Source organism: Callionymus lyra, chromosome 7 (genome assembly GCF_982586985.1).
Source record: "Callionymus lyra chromosome 7, fCalLyr1.hap1.1, whole genome shotgun sequence".
In the NCBI taxonomy this organism is placed as follows: domain Eukaryota; kingdom Metazoa; phylum Chordata; class Actinopteri; order Syngnathiformes; family Callionymidae; genus Callionymus; species Callionymus lyra.
Genome location: NC_141824.1, coordinates 23,048,704 through 23,066,697, shown reverse-complemented (window position 1 = coordinate 23,066,697; position 17,994 = coordinate 23,048,704). Strand labels below are relative to the sequence as shown.

At 37.6% G+C, this 17,994-nt stretch overlaps 1 protein-coding gene and 1 non-coding gene across 2 annotated transcripts in view; both read right to left on the bottom strand.

Annotated features, from left to right (window-relative positions):
• arhgef17 (Rho guanine nucleotide exchange factor (GEF) 17) overlaps window positions 1–17,994 on the bottom strand; it is a 53,776-nt gene that overhangs the window by 3,863 nt on the left and 31,919 nt on the right. The window contains exons 2-19 of the mRNA XM_087796447.1: window positions 10,324–10,401; window positions 8,818–9,000; window positions 6,914–7,030; window positions 6,517–6,609; window positions 6,266–6,442; window positions 6,150–6,200; window positions 5,960–6,069; window positions 5,800–5,885; window positions 5,596–5,714; window positions 4,592–4,799; window positions 4,444–4,517; window positions 3,799–3,882; window positions 3,622–3,725; window positions 3,389–3,507; window positions 2,146–2,265; window positions 1,811–2,078; window positions 1,657–1,743; window positions 24–91 (exon numbers count right to left, since the gene is read on the bottom strand). Coding sequence (XP_087652573.1) covers window positions 24–91; window positions 1,657–1,743; window positions 1,811–2,078; window positions 2,146–2,265; window positions 3,389–3,507; window positions 3,622–3,725; window positions 3,799–3,882; window positions 4,444–4,517; window positions 4,592–4,799; window positions 5,596–5,714; window positions 5,800–5,885; window positions 5,960–6,069; window positions 6,150–6,200; window positions 6,266–6,442; window positions 6,517–6,609; window positions 6,914–7,030; window positions 8,818–9,000; window positions 10,324–10,401 — 2,146 coding nt within the window. The remainder of the gene's footprint in view (window positions 1–23; window positions 92–1,656; window positions 1,744–1,810; window positions 2,079–2,145; window positions 2,266–3,388; window positions 3,508–3,621; window positions 3,726–3,798; window positions 3,883–4,443; window positions 4,518–4,591; window positions 4,800–5,595; window positions 5,715–5,799; window positions 5,886–5,959; window positions 6,070–6,149; window positions 6,201–6,265; window positions 6,443–6,516; window positions 6,610–6,913; window positions 7,031–8,817; window positions 9,001–10,323; window positions 10,402–17,994) is intronic.
• Window positions 7,489–7,561, bottom strand: trnam-cau (transfer RNA methionine (anticodon CAU)). The gene has a single exon. It is a non-coding gene; the product is annotated as a tRNA-Met (tRNA).

Below are 17,994 nucleotides of genomic sequence, written 5' to 3'. Positions count from 1 at the left end.
AAAACAACTTGTTTTAACTGTACCTGCTTCTCTCTGGTAGACGATAACTTCTCCGTTCGCTAGCGACACAAACACCTTGTTGTCCCAATACCTGCAAAAATAAATACATCTCAAAAACCAGCTGTGCTTGTTAGCTCCACGGAACATCCTGCTTTATTGTTTATTTCTTTCACTTTAACAATACTTTCATTTATGTTTTCTTTTGCTTTACCCATCCATTATATTGAATCAAATTGTAAAATCTTACATTTATATTCTGTTAAGATGCTATGCTAATGCTAATATTGGTTTGTTGCTGCTTTATTGTTTATTCCTTTCTCTGCTGTTAACTTTCACTTCTACATTACTCTCATTTATGTCACTTTACTCATCAATAATAATAAATAAAATCATAAAGTGTTTTATTTATATTCTGTTAAGAGGCTATGCTAATGCTAACGATGATTTGTTGCTGCTCTAGCATTTATTCATTCCTCCACTGTTAACATTCATTTTTAAAGTACTCTAATTTATGTTTTCTGTCACTTTACAAATCAATAATGATGAAATGAATCATCAAATTCTATTTTTTTATATTTATACTTTGCTTAAGCGGCCATGCTAGTGCTAAATATGTTTTGATGCACTTTTAATTCTTTCCTATAATGTTAACTTTCACTTTTACAACACTGTCATCCTTTGTTTTTATCACTTTACCATCAATAATAGTGAATCATCATATGTATGTAATAAATTACCCCTGCTAAAGAGGCTATGCTAGTGCAAACCAGTGTTGGGAAAGTTCACTTTCTATGTGAACTAGTTTTATGTTCAGTTCATACATTTCAAAATGAACTGGTTTAGTTCATACTTCCAAATTCAACACCACAGACCCTATATAAACAAGGACAGCAATTATTTTATCAGTTTAACGTTACATTTGCGTGTCGGATTGCATTGTTGTATCAGAATCAGAAAACATTTATTGTCACTTGAGTAAAGCTAACACTGTAATTGTATGTGGTGTTGTGGAATACAGTGTTGAAGAGAATGAATAAATAATAAATAAGATGAATACAATACATTAAGTGTTTTCTGCTATACATGAAGACCTGCTTATATTGTGTTTTAGCTGTGTTTTGCCTGTAAATCTTTTCAGAAACCTGGTAACCTACTGGAACAATGAGGAACTGAGAGAGCACAACATTCATTTAAAAAGTTAATCAGGACAAATATACTAGCTTCAGTTCATGTTTTTCCAAAAATAATAACTAGTTTATGAAGTATTGTTAAATAAACTAGTTCAGATACAACACTGGTGCAAACTTGGGTTTGTTGAATCAGTAAAACTTTTGTGGGTAGTGACAAAATGTTTTGTTACAGAGTTGTTTTTTTGCATGAGCCTGCACTACTCTTAAATCACAGAGGTTGTTTATTTAATTATATAGTGTGTTTTACAAGTCACCCAAAATCAGCCCCTTAGCAGAGGTATGTTCCGTTTCAATGCTTTACAGCTTAGTTATATGATTAGTTCTGTTTTGCCATTTTTAGGTTTTTCCACCCAATGGTCTAGTATTTAAACAATATATGTCAAATGTGTAACATTTTTAGTTTGTCTGGATGGATTATGCCTCAGAATTGCTTTTAAACAAATGTATAAACTTAGATTTTACTTACAAAATACAAAGGATGGCAGCCGAGTGCTGCATCTTCATGCTGTTCTTCCGATTCCGAATGTTGTCCGACGACTGGTACACGTGAATGCTGTTCAGGAAGATATCAAATCACGATTGATTTTATTCACAACAAAATGTTTTATTAAGTCACAAACCATCCGTCTTCTGTGCCGAGCCACACGGAGCTCTGGAAGGCCTCCGGGTCGATACTGAGCAGGTCCTCCAGGCTGGCCCGGGTGAAGGAGCCCCTGGAGGAGCGACGCATGGCGCGACCGTCCATGGCGCCCTCAGTCTGGCCACGACCTGCTGGGCCAACACCCAACATCCCGGGAGTGGTGAAGGCACTGGCCACTGGATACTCCTGCTCCTCCTCGCTGCTGGTGGTCTCCGTGTTCAAGTCCTTGGAGCTCGGACCGTCCTCGTCTTCGTGAAAGAATGAAAGTCAGGACAAGAGGAGATTTGACCAAACGAGAAAGAGACTTTTACTGACTTCCGTAGCTGGAGGAGACGGTGGAGTGGCTCGCCTGACTCTGGAGAGTCGAGGAGGGACTCGGCGAGTCTTCATCGTCTGTGTCGTCGCTGTCGAAGGGAACCAGCTCTGCTCCTGGTCCTGGAAAACATCCAAGCATTGTTGCATAAACATTTGACTCGTCTAATGCCTGTTGAGTCCAATCTGCATCACATCTTCCCTCGCAGGAGCCAAGGTCTCAAACAGCCCTTGTGTTATCTCTGGGTCAAGATGATCCGGTGGTCCGAAAACTAAATGTAATTTACCTTAACCTTTGTTTTCGGGTCACCTTGACCCTGAGATAACACAAGGGTTTTAACCTGTAAGAACTATCAGGTAAAGTGAAGGGAATTCAAAATAAAATTCTACTCTTGTTAGCTTAGCTAGTCAATAACAGAGCTAGCAGACCACAAAAAAGGGGTTTAATATGATGGAAAAAGCTTAAAACTACATTAAAATAATAACAACAAAAGGAAGCTAAAGTTGTTATTTAATTGTGTTTTATTTCATGTTCATTTTATTTAAAATAATCAATATAAATGATAAAAGAACTATGGACAAAACATGTCAATATGAAACATTTCTGTCTCAGTTTTGTTATTCCTTAATTATGACCTTATTTTATATCATTTTATTTTATTTATTTGACATTATGTTATTGTATTTATAATGTACAAAAGTTTTTTTAATCCCGTTTTATTTTTTACGTTTTAATAAACGTTTTCTGATCCAGATGTTGATTCAGATTCTAACTCCGCACTCATGGTCCGGCATATTGTTGAATTCTTATTTTGAAGATTAAAAGATAAACAATCTTATACCTTATACTATCTAATTACAGACATTTACAGCGAGGAAATATTGAATGTTTTAAAATAAATCTTCCCTTATAACTGCGGTTGTGTAGACATTTCATCTGCTCTGAGTTAATAACATTAGGGTGTAAATAAGAAGGATAATATTAATATAAATGTATGCGTGAGGTAGGAAAAATGTGTCTTACATAATGTGATTTAATTTTTCAAGTATGAAAATGGAACCAGTTATGTAAAGTGAATAACAACACAAAAGTCATGGAAATATAACTAAACGTTACACGTTATATAGTTGAATATTAAAAGATTTTAAAAAAAGAGTCATGTTTCATTAGTGAAGCTAAGTTCAAGAGTAGATTTTGACTTTAGCGCGACTACATTTGTTGGACTAGATCGAAAACTTTTCCCACCCATGGGCTGCTCGGTCAGCTCCAGAGAAGAAGAGTGCGATATGGAGATGTGCAGCTGCTGCTGCTGGTGGTGGTGAGCAGGTACTGCAGGAGCTGCGGCTGGTTCTGACCCACGTTCCCTGAGAAAATTCCAGAGAACTTCAAACTCTCTGCTGACGGAAGCATGATTAAGTAAATGTTTATTTGAATACGATTTTTCGTTGAAATGTTTTCGGTACGAGCGCACAACTGACCTGGCCTTCAGGCCGGGGACGGCGGCGATGCAGATGATCCGGGCCGAGCACACGGCGATGCAGGCCTCCACCGTGGGCTCGTCCTTGATGTTCAACAGACACACCTGAGGCAGAAGAAGCTGACGTCAAACCCATCTGCAGAACCTCCAGTCAGAAGATACAGGAGCGTTCTCTCACCTGACCCACGTATCCGTCGCTGTTACACACCCAGACCTCACAGCCGCTGTCTGGACAGCTGTGGCTGGGCGACGCACACGAGAACTGAGAAGACAAATATTCGGAAAGTTGATAATGGTAGATCAAGGGGTATCAAAGTTAATCGCACACAGGGCCAAAATGTCAACCACAGTCTGGGTTACGGGCCGAGTATAACAATTATTTAAGGATAATTAAAAATATGTTTTGTACAGTTACACTTTTACTAACAGTTTAAAATATTATTTTTGTTTATAACTCCCTCCTCCCACTTCGATACTTCTGTAGGTGTGCATATTTAAAAATGTTTTTTTTTGTTTATTATTGTTGATATATTCATCATTAATTTAGTTATTGTGTTCATTTTATTACATGTTGTTTATAATTTGTTTTATTGTTTTTTTTCATCATTATTTATTATTGTTTTTGTTATTATGTATAAAATGTGTTACTCAATGTCTTAAAATAATGTGTTTGTATGTTTGTGAACTGCTGTGACAACTTCACCAAAGGAGGAAGAATAAAAGGCATATAAATCCATCAATCAATCTGATAAAGTAAACAGTTTAGAATCTGTTTGGTGTTGTTTTGAGTTTGACGTAGATTAACTAAATGAATCCTCATCACCTGCATCCCGCTGCGGGTCTTCATGATGGGAATGGCCTTCAGAAACTCTGGATCCCACTGGTCCTTGTTCATTGCTGTCAGAAAAGGGTTTTTAGAAGACGATCCACAAGAGATGAAGCAGCATTGAAAAGGTTCCCGTCGCACTGACCCAGCTTTTTCTTGGCTTCCTCAAAAGCTTGCTCAAAGTTGGAGCGGACATCGGGCGAGGAGAACTCGAAGACGAAGCTGCTCTCAGCAGACACTGTGGTGAACTCCAGCTTGGTGGGCAGGAAGGTCATGCTGAAGGCCAGAGACTGTTTCTCCGAGAGCTCCCGGTGCACTGAGGTCATCAGGTCCTTCAAGGACTCGTCCAGAGACTGAGAGGGAGACACAGGAAACATGGCATCATGAGAGAGAATATCCCCTGCATGTTCAAGATTACACGACAGCAAATCAAACAGTTGAAAATTATAGATTATGATGTCAAATTAATTTAATTTAATTTAATTAATATCAACCATGTGACTTCTTAAACTCAGTCAAACGGAAAACTAAGTTGAACAAATGAAGAGAAAAAAAACATCGCTTTTGAAAAAAAAAAAAGGATCAAAGAAATTAATGAATTCACAGGAAAATGCAATCAAATAAGCAACATTTGATAAGATATTATTGGGACCAACGAATATATAATTTATTTCATAAAAGAAGCGAATATGAATCAGTAAAGAATCAAATGAATGTTGATAAACCTATGTAAAGATCAAAAGACATACTTAATTTATTTATTAATCTCAAATAAAAAAACGAATTGAGCAAATGGATGAATAAACTATATGTAGAATTTCAACTATTTCATTGCATTATGGGACTTCGACTATTCGAAACAACATTGATAGCAATGAGCTCAATGGGGCAGCAGGTGGCAGTCTGGGTCTGATAAATATGATTTTTTTTTTTTTTTTTACCATTTATCTGCTTTTGGTGACGTTGAAATAGTCTCCGTAGTAAATGCAACACACACTAAAATAATTTTATTTAACAGTCATAAGAGCCTCCACTCCTGCAGTGCATTATGGGAATTGGCACATTCATTATTTTATTAACCAGTAGGACATTAATAAAATACTTTTATTGTTTAATAAAAAACAATTGAAACATGTAAAAATCTGTCACCTGATGTGGGAAGCCGAGGGACTCTGAGAGTTTACTGATCTGCCCGAGCGTGCTGATATCCTCGTCTAATCTGCCGATGGTCTTCTGGATGTTCTCTTTGTTGGTTGTCTGAGTGGAGTCTGAGAACAGAAGTCATCGCTGTTAAACCCCATCTGGTGTCTTTTTAAGTTTCATTCTTTAGTGCATAGATTCTAAAGCTCGTACTTTTCACCACCTCCACGTCCTCCAGCGGGAGCTTCCACAGGAACTTGTATTTGCTGGACGTGTCGATGACGCTCGCAGCAGAGTATCTGAGAGAAAGAAAAACGTATGATGAATGATCACGAAGCTGAGGAAGACAGTTGCAATGGTGGCGTTTCCTTACAGGCTCATGGAGCTGCGTCTCAATGAACCCGACTTCCTCTTGAGAGTGGTGCAGATGATCAGATCACTGAAGAGAAAGAGTGAGCGGTCCTTCTTCCCACCTACGGTTTTCTACCATAGAGTTTTAGTCAGACATGAGATTTAAACAAAAAACAAAATATATCTTTTAAAAAAAAAAAAAAGCTCATTACCGCCTCCATGACCATTTCCTGTCTGAGGAACTTCCTCTGAGGATTTAGAATCTGTTGAGATAAAAAAAACAAAAATCAATCGTCTGATGAGGTTTTTGTCTCAAGTCGTCTCTTACATGTTCAATGCCCTCTATGTGGGCCTCGATCTCCTGGAGGACCCTGGCCTCCCTCTCCGCCTCCTCGGCTGAGCGGCGACCCTTGTTGATCTTCTCGGCCAGACGCTTGATGTCCCTCTGGGCGTCCAGGAGGAACGGGTGGTCCGGGTGGTCGTCGGGCGTGTGCTTGAGCAGATCCTACACAAACCAACCATCGTGTCACATGACTTTCTCTTCCAACGAACCATCATCATGACCACGAACATCTTCACCTTCACGATGAGCTCGTAACGAGGGATCCTCTGGACCGGCTTGATCATCAGGTCACCCAGGGCCTGCTTCTCCTTGTTCTCTCTCATGTTTTGCTGCAGAATTGCGGGAATAAATAGATTAGAAATTATAAACGTTTTTGAAATTAAAACACAGTTAAAGCAAACAGTTCACCGACCACACATTTTAAACTGATTTAAATGTGTTCTTAAAGTGTATGGAGGCGTTAATGTACGTGTCAAGAGTGTTTTATGAATTAAAATGTTTTTTTTACTGAGGAAAAAAGCCAAAACAAACTAATAAAATGTGTTTTCTTACACAACATTTTTTTTCCAGTACACAGGGAGTTAATATAAATGGATACAGGATGCATTTACTTCCACATGATGATCAACTCACCTCTAGGAACTTGTGGAAGGCTGGCTTGGCCTCTTTGGCAATCCTCACCGCGTCTTTGGCGTTGAGGAAGTTGTCAATATATGCAGAGTACATGTTTGCAAGATCCTCTTTGGAGAACTGCAGCAAGAAAAACAGATATCTCAGAAAACTTCATTTTGATTTGTTTTTTTATTATTTGACTATAGCGGCAGGTATGATTATATTGCTTTGAATGTGACGTGTCTTCAGGTGAGAACGATTTCACAAGTTTATGGGCTCCCCCTGGTGGCCAGTTCAATATACACTTGGCGCTCACTTCCTTGTGTTTAAACGTTTTAAAATGGTCGATATTGTGTTTTCGTTTCGTTTCAAGAATTTCACGAAGTCATCCACGAATTTAAAGATATAAGATTTATTGAAAGATATGGATGAGAGAAAGTTCTTCGGATTGGTGGTTGACTTACATTACAGACAGTTCACGCAAAAAGCAACTCGTTAGAGCACATATAATAGATCTTTATTATTACGTCCTTATTGTTGGCTAATGTTATATAAAGATGAAAAATAATATAAATAAAAATGAACGTTAAAAAAAGTGCCCCGTGTGAGGCTCGAACTCACGACCTTCAGATTATGAGACTGACGCGCTGCCTACTGCGCCAACGAGGCAGACGACACTACTGCTGCAATTTAGGTTTAAAAAGGAAAGCCGCGAACTAACTCTCATCGAATTAATTATTTTAACTAACATGATGGTTTGATTATATCTTAGAGAGACGAAGTTAGTTACCCTGTTTTGAGTTGGAAAAAAAAGTTGTGTTTTATAGTGTTGTTTTTTCCCCAGTCTGGTTTCAGAGCCACTGCTGGGTCATGGGAAATCTTCGATGGGTCAGCGGTAACACACACATATTAATTTAAAGATACTATCATCAGATGATCTCAAAATAAAACTTCCCTCCTCTAGTCAATAAATGTCAAATCATTTTCCCCATTTTATTTAAAACCTTTAACGTCTGATGTTTTCCCACCAACCGCAGATCCTCAAAACACGTGACCTAACGTGTAAGAACAACACAGATTTTTTCTCAAATGTCAAAAAACAAAACAATGTGTCTCAAATTAAACAAAACAAGGTCAATTAATCTAACTGTATCAATGTGTTGGATCTCAGAGAAAACAGTCGTGTAGCAAAAATGCCCAGAGGTAAATAAATAAAAGACAAAGGATCGTAAAAATATTATACTGGTGTGTATTTAAAGCACCATCATGGGAATGTCGGCACTGTTTTTTTGTCTTTGTAAACAGTCGTAAAGTTAGACTTTAAAATGTTAGTGATGTGTAAACAGGCACATCTTGACAGGAAGTTGAAACTGCCTCGTGTGTAAAGTTCGCGAAACAAAAAACAGCTTTCTTTGTAAAACAATATTGATGAATTTAAAAAGAACTCACAGTTTATAGAATAATTTTCCTGAACTAACATGAGCCATGTCAGTTTCATAGCTCAGACTGGCTCGTGTTTATACCGATACATCTGTTTATTAAGAGTAATATAACGACTTTATTAACTATGCTACCAGAGACATCTGTTTATTGTTCACTTCAGACGCATGTGTGTAACATTGTTAACATAAATGTTGTGAAATGTATCCATGTTTCAATGTTATTCTTTAAATAAATATAATAATAATAATAATCTCTATTTATATAGCGCCTTTCTAGACCAGGGTCACAAAGCGCTTTGACAGCCATTCACACATACTGATACACTTTTAAATCATTTTTACTGAGAACATATATCTTAAAAAATATTTCCAACTAAATTTAAATTGATCATATTTTAAAAGATGATGCATTTGATGTTATAGGATTTTGGGGAATGACGGTACAAGTCGCGACCCAACATTTACCCGGGATTGCAAACTCACCGATTGAGTGAAGAGGAGTCCGATGGTCTGCCGGTCGTGCCACTGCTTGACACAGTTCGAAATGTAATCTAGGAAGTGCTCATGGTGCTCCAGGATCTCCGGGATCTGATAGAACATCTCGTCCACTAGTAGGGGGTCCACGATGGGTCCCCCATCAGGCTGTTTGAGGGGACGCATGTAGCACTGCAGATGAAATAAAAGACACGCAAATAAACATCAGTTTGTTACAAAAGAGTGTTGAGGCTGAAGTTCACAAAAAAAACTATCATTCTCTTACATAAACCATAGTCTGCTCGTCATTGGCTTTTTTAAATGTCACATCTTCGTTGTGAGTCAAAAGAACAGAGCGTCACAGCAGTTCCTGACCGAACAATTTAGCAGAAGTGTGAGTCAGTCCGTCAGCTTCTGGTTAAATTTGATCCGGTGGTCACAGTTAAGCTGTAGTGTTATATTTTGAAAAGGAAAAGTGGATTCTCTCAGAAATAGCAGTAGCCTTTGGCTCTTGATACACGGAGGCTTCAGTCCTGTTTAATAAAAAAAAAAAAAGCCTGTAAACTAAGGAAAATAACCCTTTATGAGACCATCCTTTGCTGATTCAGCATTATAGTGTGACGTATTTTCCATGCACTTAGTGTTTTGTTTTTGCCCGACATGGTGTTATATTTTTGTTGGTTTTTATCTGAAGTCAATCCATGAAAATTATGCCCACACTTAACTTGTCCTTGGTACAATAAAAAGGAAGTTGCTGTAAAGAACCAAAGCAACAAGCTACAAAAGGATCTGGGCTACTATTCTTCCAAGTTTCAAAAAGGGATCAGGGAAACAGCAACAGGTAAGCAGCGACCAGGTGGAAAGCAGCTGTGAAGTAACCCTGACACAAAACCACAAAAAGCCCCAACAAGGTTGAGTGATCTCACAGGATTAAAAATGATTATTATCAATGAATAAATTATTATAAATTAAATGTTCATTATTTTTTAGGTGATTTATTTGTTTAATACAATATATATTCCAGCTATGTCATAGTTCTCTGGGAAACCCCGGCATTGCGAGCCCCCTCCTGAGCCGGACCACAACGAAAAATGGGCTTAGATTTGAACGAGGGCAGTTCCAGAGCCGAGCCTCCCAGAGATCAGCACTTTAGGTTCAGTCAGTGTGGTAACACTCTCTCTGTGTCGCCATGGGAATACAGGATTATTCCATTTCTGAGCGACCACACACACATGTACACACACACACAAACACACGCGGAGAGAAGAAGCTCAAATTTGGGGCAAGGGTCAGTGGACAGGGAGGATATCGTCGAGTGAGAAGACGGATAATCAGATTATCCTGAATGACAACAAGTTGATTACGTAACACTTTTGTTACCTTCAGCTGTGAGGCTGTCGAGCCCAGAACACGACTTGAAAGATTTTGCTTGAATTCAACACAGAAAAAGGATTTCTTCCCTTATTTCAAATTAGTGTGTGTGTTTGTGTAGGTGTGTGTTTGTGTGTGTCACACCTGAATCAGAGTGCGGAGTGACTCCACGTATGACTGTTCGGTGTCGAGAAGAGTCATCATCACATGTTTTCGCATGTCCTGTGAAAAGAGAGAAATGTCATAAGATTAGTGATTACATTTTTGTTGGAAAGAAAATGAAGTTGTACATAATATGAACCCACATTTTGAATGCTGATTACTCTTCAACATCCCAATATAGATGATGTTGGAGTTTTCATATATATAATGTTTCCTATCTCTAAATGTAAGAGAGAACCTTTAATGAAAATGTGATGTCATCGATCCACCGATCATTGCCTATTATCCAATCATTTATCAATGTATATTTGGATCAAAGCATTGTTTCAAGTGGTACAAATATTTTCTACTCTAACATCTAATACTGTTCATGTATTCTTTAGCCATAATCTTTTCATTCGTATGAATGAATGAATCCATGAATGCAGTTATATGAAGCTCTCAGTACTACACTGTTAGTGACATCATTCTTTATTGCATGTTTGTAGTCAATAGATCACTGCATCTAGTGATCATCTAGCTTTTTTAAATCCTTTTTTTTATTGAAATTCCCATTAATATTAACAATGAAAAATACTTGTCATACACCAATACATTCATTTATTTATTTCCTGTTTTGCTTAATCCCTAATGGGAGTTGCAGGGAGACTGGAGCCTATCCTAGATTCTTGGGGCGAGAGGCGGGGGACACCCTGGACAGGACGCCAGTGACAGACACAAAGACAGACAACCATTCACACACAAACTCATACCTACAGACAATTTACCCCAAGTTCCCAATCAACCTCTGTATGTTTTTGGACTGTGGGAGGAAACCGGAGTAAACCCATGCAACACAGGGAGAACATACAAACTCCACACTTCTAACCACTGTGCCACCGAGTGTCCCATTCCAATACCTACACAGTACATTGAACTTCCAAAAAACACTTAATTAAGATTTTCTTTTTTACTTTAGTGTAATGTTTTTGTTCTTTGACTTATTTTAGTCATTTTAAACACATACAATGTCTCGATTTTCAGAGTCAATAATATGGCTTTATGAGTATATTTTGTCAATTGTGACGATAAAGTTGAGGACTTCAACCTGACACACACTCACAGACACACTAGAGACCTGCGGCTGGTCCCAGAGCTTTTCTAAAAATATCTACAATTATCTGAAGAGTAAAGCTATGTTTAGCATGTGGCTACAGAAAACACACCGCAAGGGATGTCTGAAAGGTGTGTGGCAAGAAAACACAATCAAAAATAAAGAATTAAATCACGTTTATATGAAGTTGGGTTGACATTTTAAAACCCTGTTTCCAAATATTAGTCTTGTTTCAAGAGGAAGATGATGATAAACAGCACAGGCAGAGAAAGACATGATAATTATCCACTTATGCTGTGTAATTATAAAGAACACGCCTCCATTCAAACGATCGATAAAGTCAACAACAACTGGGATTGACAGATCCATCTGATGACAAAACAACAACAGATAAAGAGATTTAACTGAATCAATTAATCAGTTTTACTTAACATCTCTGCAATTACAAGCAATTCAAGATTTGACAGTTCAATTCTGAGTTTTTATATAGAGAGAATGTACTGCAATGTTTAATTTAAAACACCAAGTCTGAGTAAATGGGCGCGATAAGTGGAAGAATCACGGCTGCAAACACCAGCATGAATGCCTGAAACAAATGACTCGTCATTAAGGTTGAACACACTAACTAATGCGGAGCCGCGTCCGCTTTTTAAAGCGTCTTCATCGGAGTCTTCATGGTCAAGACGACCTGACGGAGCCAGACGATGAACGGGTCATTGCAGTTACGATCGGAGCTTGTGTAGGTGTGACGGTCTCGAAACTGGTCGTGTCTGCAATTCGATTTGGACGGAACACGACGGAATAATGCGAGGAATGCTTCTTTGGTTTGGCTAGCTGGGTCGTCATGGTGACCACCGCTGGGAGGCTTAATGGTCAGCGGGTTCACGGGGGAAGCCACCAGTGAAGCCAGAGTTATGGTCAGATGTGGAGGTTGAAACAAGAGAAGGTGAAGTCATCGAACATCACGACGAGTCTTGCATCAATTGAAATGTTTCCTACCAGATATGTGTTCTTAAAATGTTGACAGATTATTAGGCTTGCTTTTCTTCTTAACAGCTCGAGGCCTGTGGGCCATTTTTGGCCTTTAAGATAATAGTATTTGGCCCAGGTTTTCATTACGCTCAAAGAGAAAACAATGCAACATTTACATTATTAGTCAAACTTTAAATAATACTTTAGCTTATTTCTGTCTTGAGATTCTCTGATCTAGACATTTCTAGTCAGGTTTTTGTTGCAGGGAATTATTTTCCTCACCCTTGCTCCTTCAAGGGCACCTGAAATTCATCATGACGTTGCTCCGTTTTGAAGTTATTACTTAATAAAGTTCTCTCACGTCTCTCGCCAAACAAGATTACGGTTTAAATTAAACATTCTGACATCACTCTGGTGAAGGTGTCCTCCCCTAGAAGCCCTAAATCAGTTAAGAACCTAAATGTAAATTCTGAAACAAAACAAATATTTATCTAAACATGGTGAGAGTTTCTTCTGCCTTTAGGTGTTTTTGTAATGTGTACATTAAGCAGCAAACCTTATTTTTATTATTTGTTTTTAATACAAAACAGGAGTTTGAAATTTACACGAGTCTTTGAATGCAACTCGTATTTTTGTGACCAATCAGAGCAGAGTGGGCGTCGTTGCTTGGACGAGACTTCTCAGCGAAAACGGGCCCTTATAAGCGGGCGGGGCTTAAGCATATTTTCTAATGTAAATATCTTTGTTAAATGAGAGTTTTGTGCAAAAAGAAACATACTGATGAGTATAATAGACGTCCTAGAACAATTTAAGAGACACTTAAATCAGCACATTAGGTGCCCTTTAAAGATAACAAATATAACATTCCCAGACAGATGAAACCAGTTCAAGAACAACCATTGTACCATCAAGACACTTGAAATAATACCTGAACTTGCCTCCATTTGTCTTTCTAGACGGTCACACAAAACTACATATAAAAATAAAAAGGTCAATATAGGATGGTTCTTGCATTACATTATCTCTAAAAAGAAGACAGTAGAAAGGTAAAAGAACCATTCATTTAAAGTTATAAATGTTTTATCAAAACAAAAAGATAAAATGTTTCATAATGAAAGTCGTTTAAAACTATTTTTAATTTTTAATTTTTTTTTAATCGTAACTGGTCAATCTTTAAAACATTGTAAAAATCAAATCAAATTTGTTAACACGACCGACCGAAAAAAAGAAGAAGTTATATTTGTTACAGATTATTGTCTTTAAAAGTATATTTAATAAAATATATATAGTTATAAACAGGTTCTTAGCCTTATAACAAAATGCGTCTTTCGACAAATCACGCACTCATTCATCCTCCACCACTTCAAAAGGAAGCCATGAGGTCAAAAAAGGGAAAAGAACAATGTCACAGTGAAAGGGAAAGACACAAGTGAAGGAAGAGGACTTTTGTTACTTAGCAACCATAAGCAATTGAGAACAAAAATGAGGCCGTCGCTGTGTCCGGTGAAGAGAGGATTCGAGGTTGAGAAGTACATTTTTAGCCCATATTTTCAATGTTATTATATTAATCTGATTCAACACATGCAATGAAGAATCTTACCTTATTTTATTATTGTTCTTATACACAGTGAAATTATTTATTTAAACATCTCATTGTTTAGATTGAGAGAAAACTATTTTAATATGCAATTATTGTTGAAAAAAATGATACTTTTAATTTGTTTTACTTGAAAAAGTTATTTGTTGTACAGCAAAAGTATTTCGAATAAAGTGGGAAAACAATGTACTACTCGGAAAAATCAGGGATCCATGTTTGAGTTGTTATACAATGAAATTATAAAATATTTAATAGGAAAGTCTAAATAAAATGGAACATTTAATTAGGTGAACAACACAATATTTAAACTGCATGAATTAAACATATATATTTGAATTCTATCATGAAAATATTTTTGATTTATTACGAGTCTTCTTTAAGAAAAGAGTTACGTAAAGATAAAAAGTGAAGTGAATGTAACAACAGCTTCATCTTCACAGGACTTCATCGTGTTAATCCAACATAATCTGAAGTTATTGCAGCACACCAGCAAGTCCAGAGCATCTCTACATCTCCAGGTTGTCGTCACGGCTTCCATCCTCCCTCCCAGGCGATGGTCGCCCCTGGCAACAGCCTGGCGAGAGCAGCAACAGGCTGCCTCACAGAGGAGAGTCATCTTATTCACGTCCCTCTTTTTCCTTCTTTAACAGCGAGGCTGTGACACTTTCTTCTCGTGGACAGCCATGAGAACGACAATTCTTTACTTTGAGCTCTTGTTTATGACTTATGTTAGCCAGATGATACATTAAAACAATTAATAACTAGTCATCCACAGGCAGAAGACATTTTCTTTTAAACAACGTTCATCCAGATTCTAAACTTAAACGTCTTCTCCAAGCAACACTCGTCACTTTTACCTTTAAAACTAGTGTTTCATGAAACAAAATCAACAGAAACTAGAAGGCCAGTCTTGTCAGATGCTCGAGATCATCACAGAGAAATGAGAAAAACTATTGGACCAATAAAATGATTGTAGAGAAAAGCTTATAAAACGTGAAAAATGAAAAGGCAAGTTTGAATATGATTTAAAAAGTCATTGACAAAAGATGTTTTGACAAATGGAGATTTGAAGAAAAAAATGTGTGAAGAAAATCTGTCCATCTGTTTTTGTCCTACTTTCTCTTTTGTTTCAATTCCTGTGGTGTCAGTCATTTTAATAAAAATAAAAATAACACAATAAGAGAGGAAATCATTCAGCTCTGCAACGATCTGTACTTGTGTACCATTGTTATATAATGTAGTTTGTTTATGTATCATTTCTTCCTAAGCTTAATGTATTATTGTGTTTTTAAATGCATTATATTCTTTTTCTTTTGATTATTAATAATTATTTATTGGTGTGTTTATAATTATTTATGTTATGTTAAACAATTTCCTGAAAGAGATCTCCAGAAGGATTGATAAAGACTATTTTTTATTAAAATTTGAACTGTAGTTTTGACCTGAATTTCACCCAATAAGAAAATAATGTATTTCATATAATGTTAAAATGTTCTCCACAATAAGCTTCAGGGAGTTAGTTTTCTTATTAAAAAACACATTTAAATGAATAAATAAAATAAATAATAAATAATAAAAAATAATAGTTTAAGCAACTTGACTTTGATGCTACTTTAAAATTAACAAAATGAAAAATAAATTGAAATAAAATCATCAACAAACAGAACAAACAAAAATGAAACATGTTTAAGAATTTAAGCTCAATACAACAAATTAATTCACAGAATAATAGCTGCTTGTCTGGAACTCTCTGAAGGTTTTACTTTGTCTGGATTAACAGGCAGGCTGTTGAGATTAGAGGCGACTTTGTTAATTTATGGGATTTGCTTGTGCATATATGAGCGGATGTAAGTCAGCCCGCCGCTACTGTACACACACTGTAACGCACACAAAGAGCTGGAGGCAAAAACAAGGGTCAGGAACGACAGAACCTTGATTTAACGCGAGTGGAAGATTCGAAGGATGAACGCCGCTCTACCTCAGTGTTCGCCTGGCTTCCGGCGCAAAGTCCATTCCCGTTTAAATTCCCCTCCGAGTTCCTGTGATTGTTCCTCAGATGATCCACCATGTCCATCACCTCTCCACCTCCGCCGGCATCCCTCTCTCCTCCGCCTCCTTCGTCGCCCGTGTTCTCTCCGCTCTCGTTCATCTCCTCCAGAGCGATGCTGAACTGAGCCAGGGTTCGGACCATCTGCAGCATCCGGAGCGCTCCGGGTGTGTGTGTGTGTGTGTGTGTGTGTGTGTGCTCTGTCGGCGGGGGGTACACAGAGGCACCAGGGACCACCTGAGGAGTCCAGCAGCAGCACGACCAGAGACACTCACAACTGAAGCTCCATCTCCGCTCAGCAACTTCTCCTCACACAACAAGTGGTTTCTCCGCGTCAGTGTGTGTGGGAGCTTGTTGTGTGTGTGTGTGTGTGTGTTTGTGGGTCGGACTACACTCGAAGCATGTGTGCATGGATGATGTAAGCAGGTTCTGAGAATGAGCGTTCAAACCATGAGAGAGATGCTGACGGCGTGGGTGTGTGTGTGTGTGTGTGTGTGTGTGTGTGTGAGGGCCCTCCTCCCTCCCGGGTGTGTATTATAGACACAGCAGACACCGACGGCTCGGCTCAGCCAGACTCTACCAATCCTCCCAGGATTTATCGATCGAAGCACCTGAAGGACGAACACGTTGGGACGGGCAGAGGCGTTAACGGATCCTCCTGACATTTCCCCAACAACGAATCCGGTTGCCGTGGTAACCGCCTCTTTCTGTTACACACAACCTTCGGTGTCTCAAAGTTACGTTTTTTTATTCAGTCTTTGACTGAGAGTTCCTGACACACCTGGACACAGAGTGATGACGGAGAAGGTCAGAGGCCAAGGTCATGGTCAGCACCCTGTACTCTCTTTGTCTCAACTTGATTATTTTTATAGTCCAGGGGTGGACAGGAACCTGGAGAACTTGCTTTTGTGAGGCGTTTAAAAAGTTCCAACAACGCGCCCACACACACACACACACACACACACACACACACACACACACACACACACACACACACACACACACACACACACACACACACACACACACACACACACACACACACACACACACACACACACACACACACACACACACACACACACACACACACACACACCACACACACACACACACACACACACACACACACACACACACACACACACGTCATGTTATGCCTTTAAATGGAAAAAATAAACTTTCCAATAATAATAGGAATGTTTTCTTGAATTATTTTAGACCCTTTCGAAAAGTTTGATTCATGAAGCTTTCACTCAGTAAATTCATATTAATTGCAAATAATATTGACCATGATAAAGTGGTGAGAGTTTTTATTAGACTTTAGACTATTTATAATTAAAATTATTATTATACTTTTTTTTACATTTTTACTCTTCAAATGTGTTTAAAAGAAATGTCTGTAGTAATTACTTTTATTCTTATCTTACTAAGTCCAATTTTAACTCTTTTGTCTTAAGATAAAACACATTTTTTAAAGGTTTATTTGACACTATCTTGTCAATTATATTGTTAAAAAAACAGAATAATCATTCTTTATTGCACATATATAATAAAGAAAGAAAGATGATCTCTAAGATCGACTGTACTTTGAATCACTTTTACCTAGTGTTCATGCATTGCCAATTAATACTAATACTTATATTTTGTATTTAAAACAAAAAGCTACAATAATGACAAAATAAAGCAAACGAGGTAATAATCTCAGCGCCTCGAAGTAGATCACGTTATCTTGTGAAACAAATCAAGTATTCAGGTGATGAATAAGTCTTTAATTTGATGTGAAAACACAGGGAAAAAGAAGAATATTAACTATACATTAATGATTTATAATGATGAAAAATGTATTTTGATCTTCTACTTAAGCAAATCATAAAGCAAATTTTGCTACATGATTTGATACATCACTTAAAAAATAAATTGTCAAGGACAAACATAATCGCG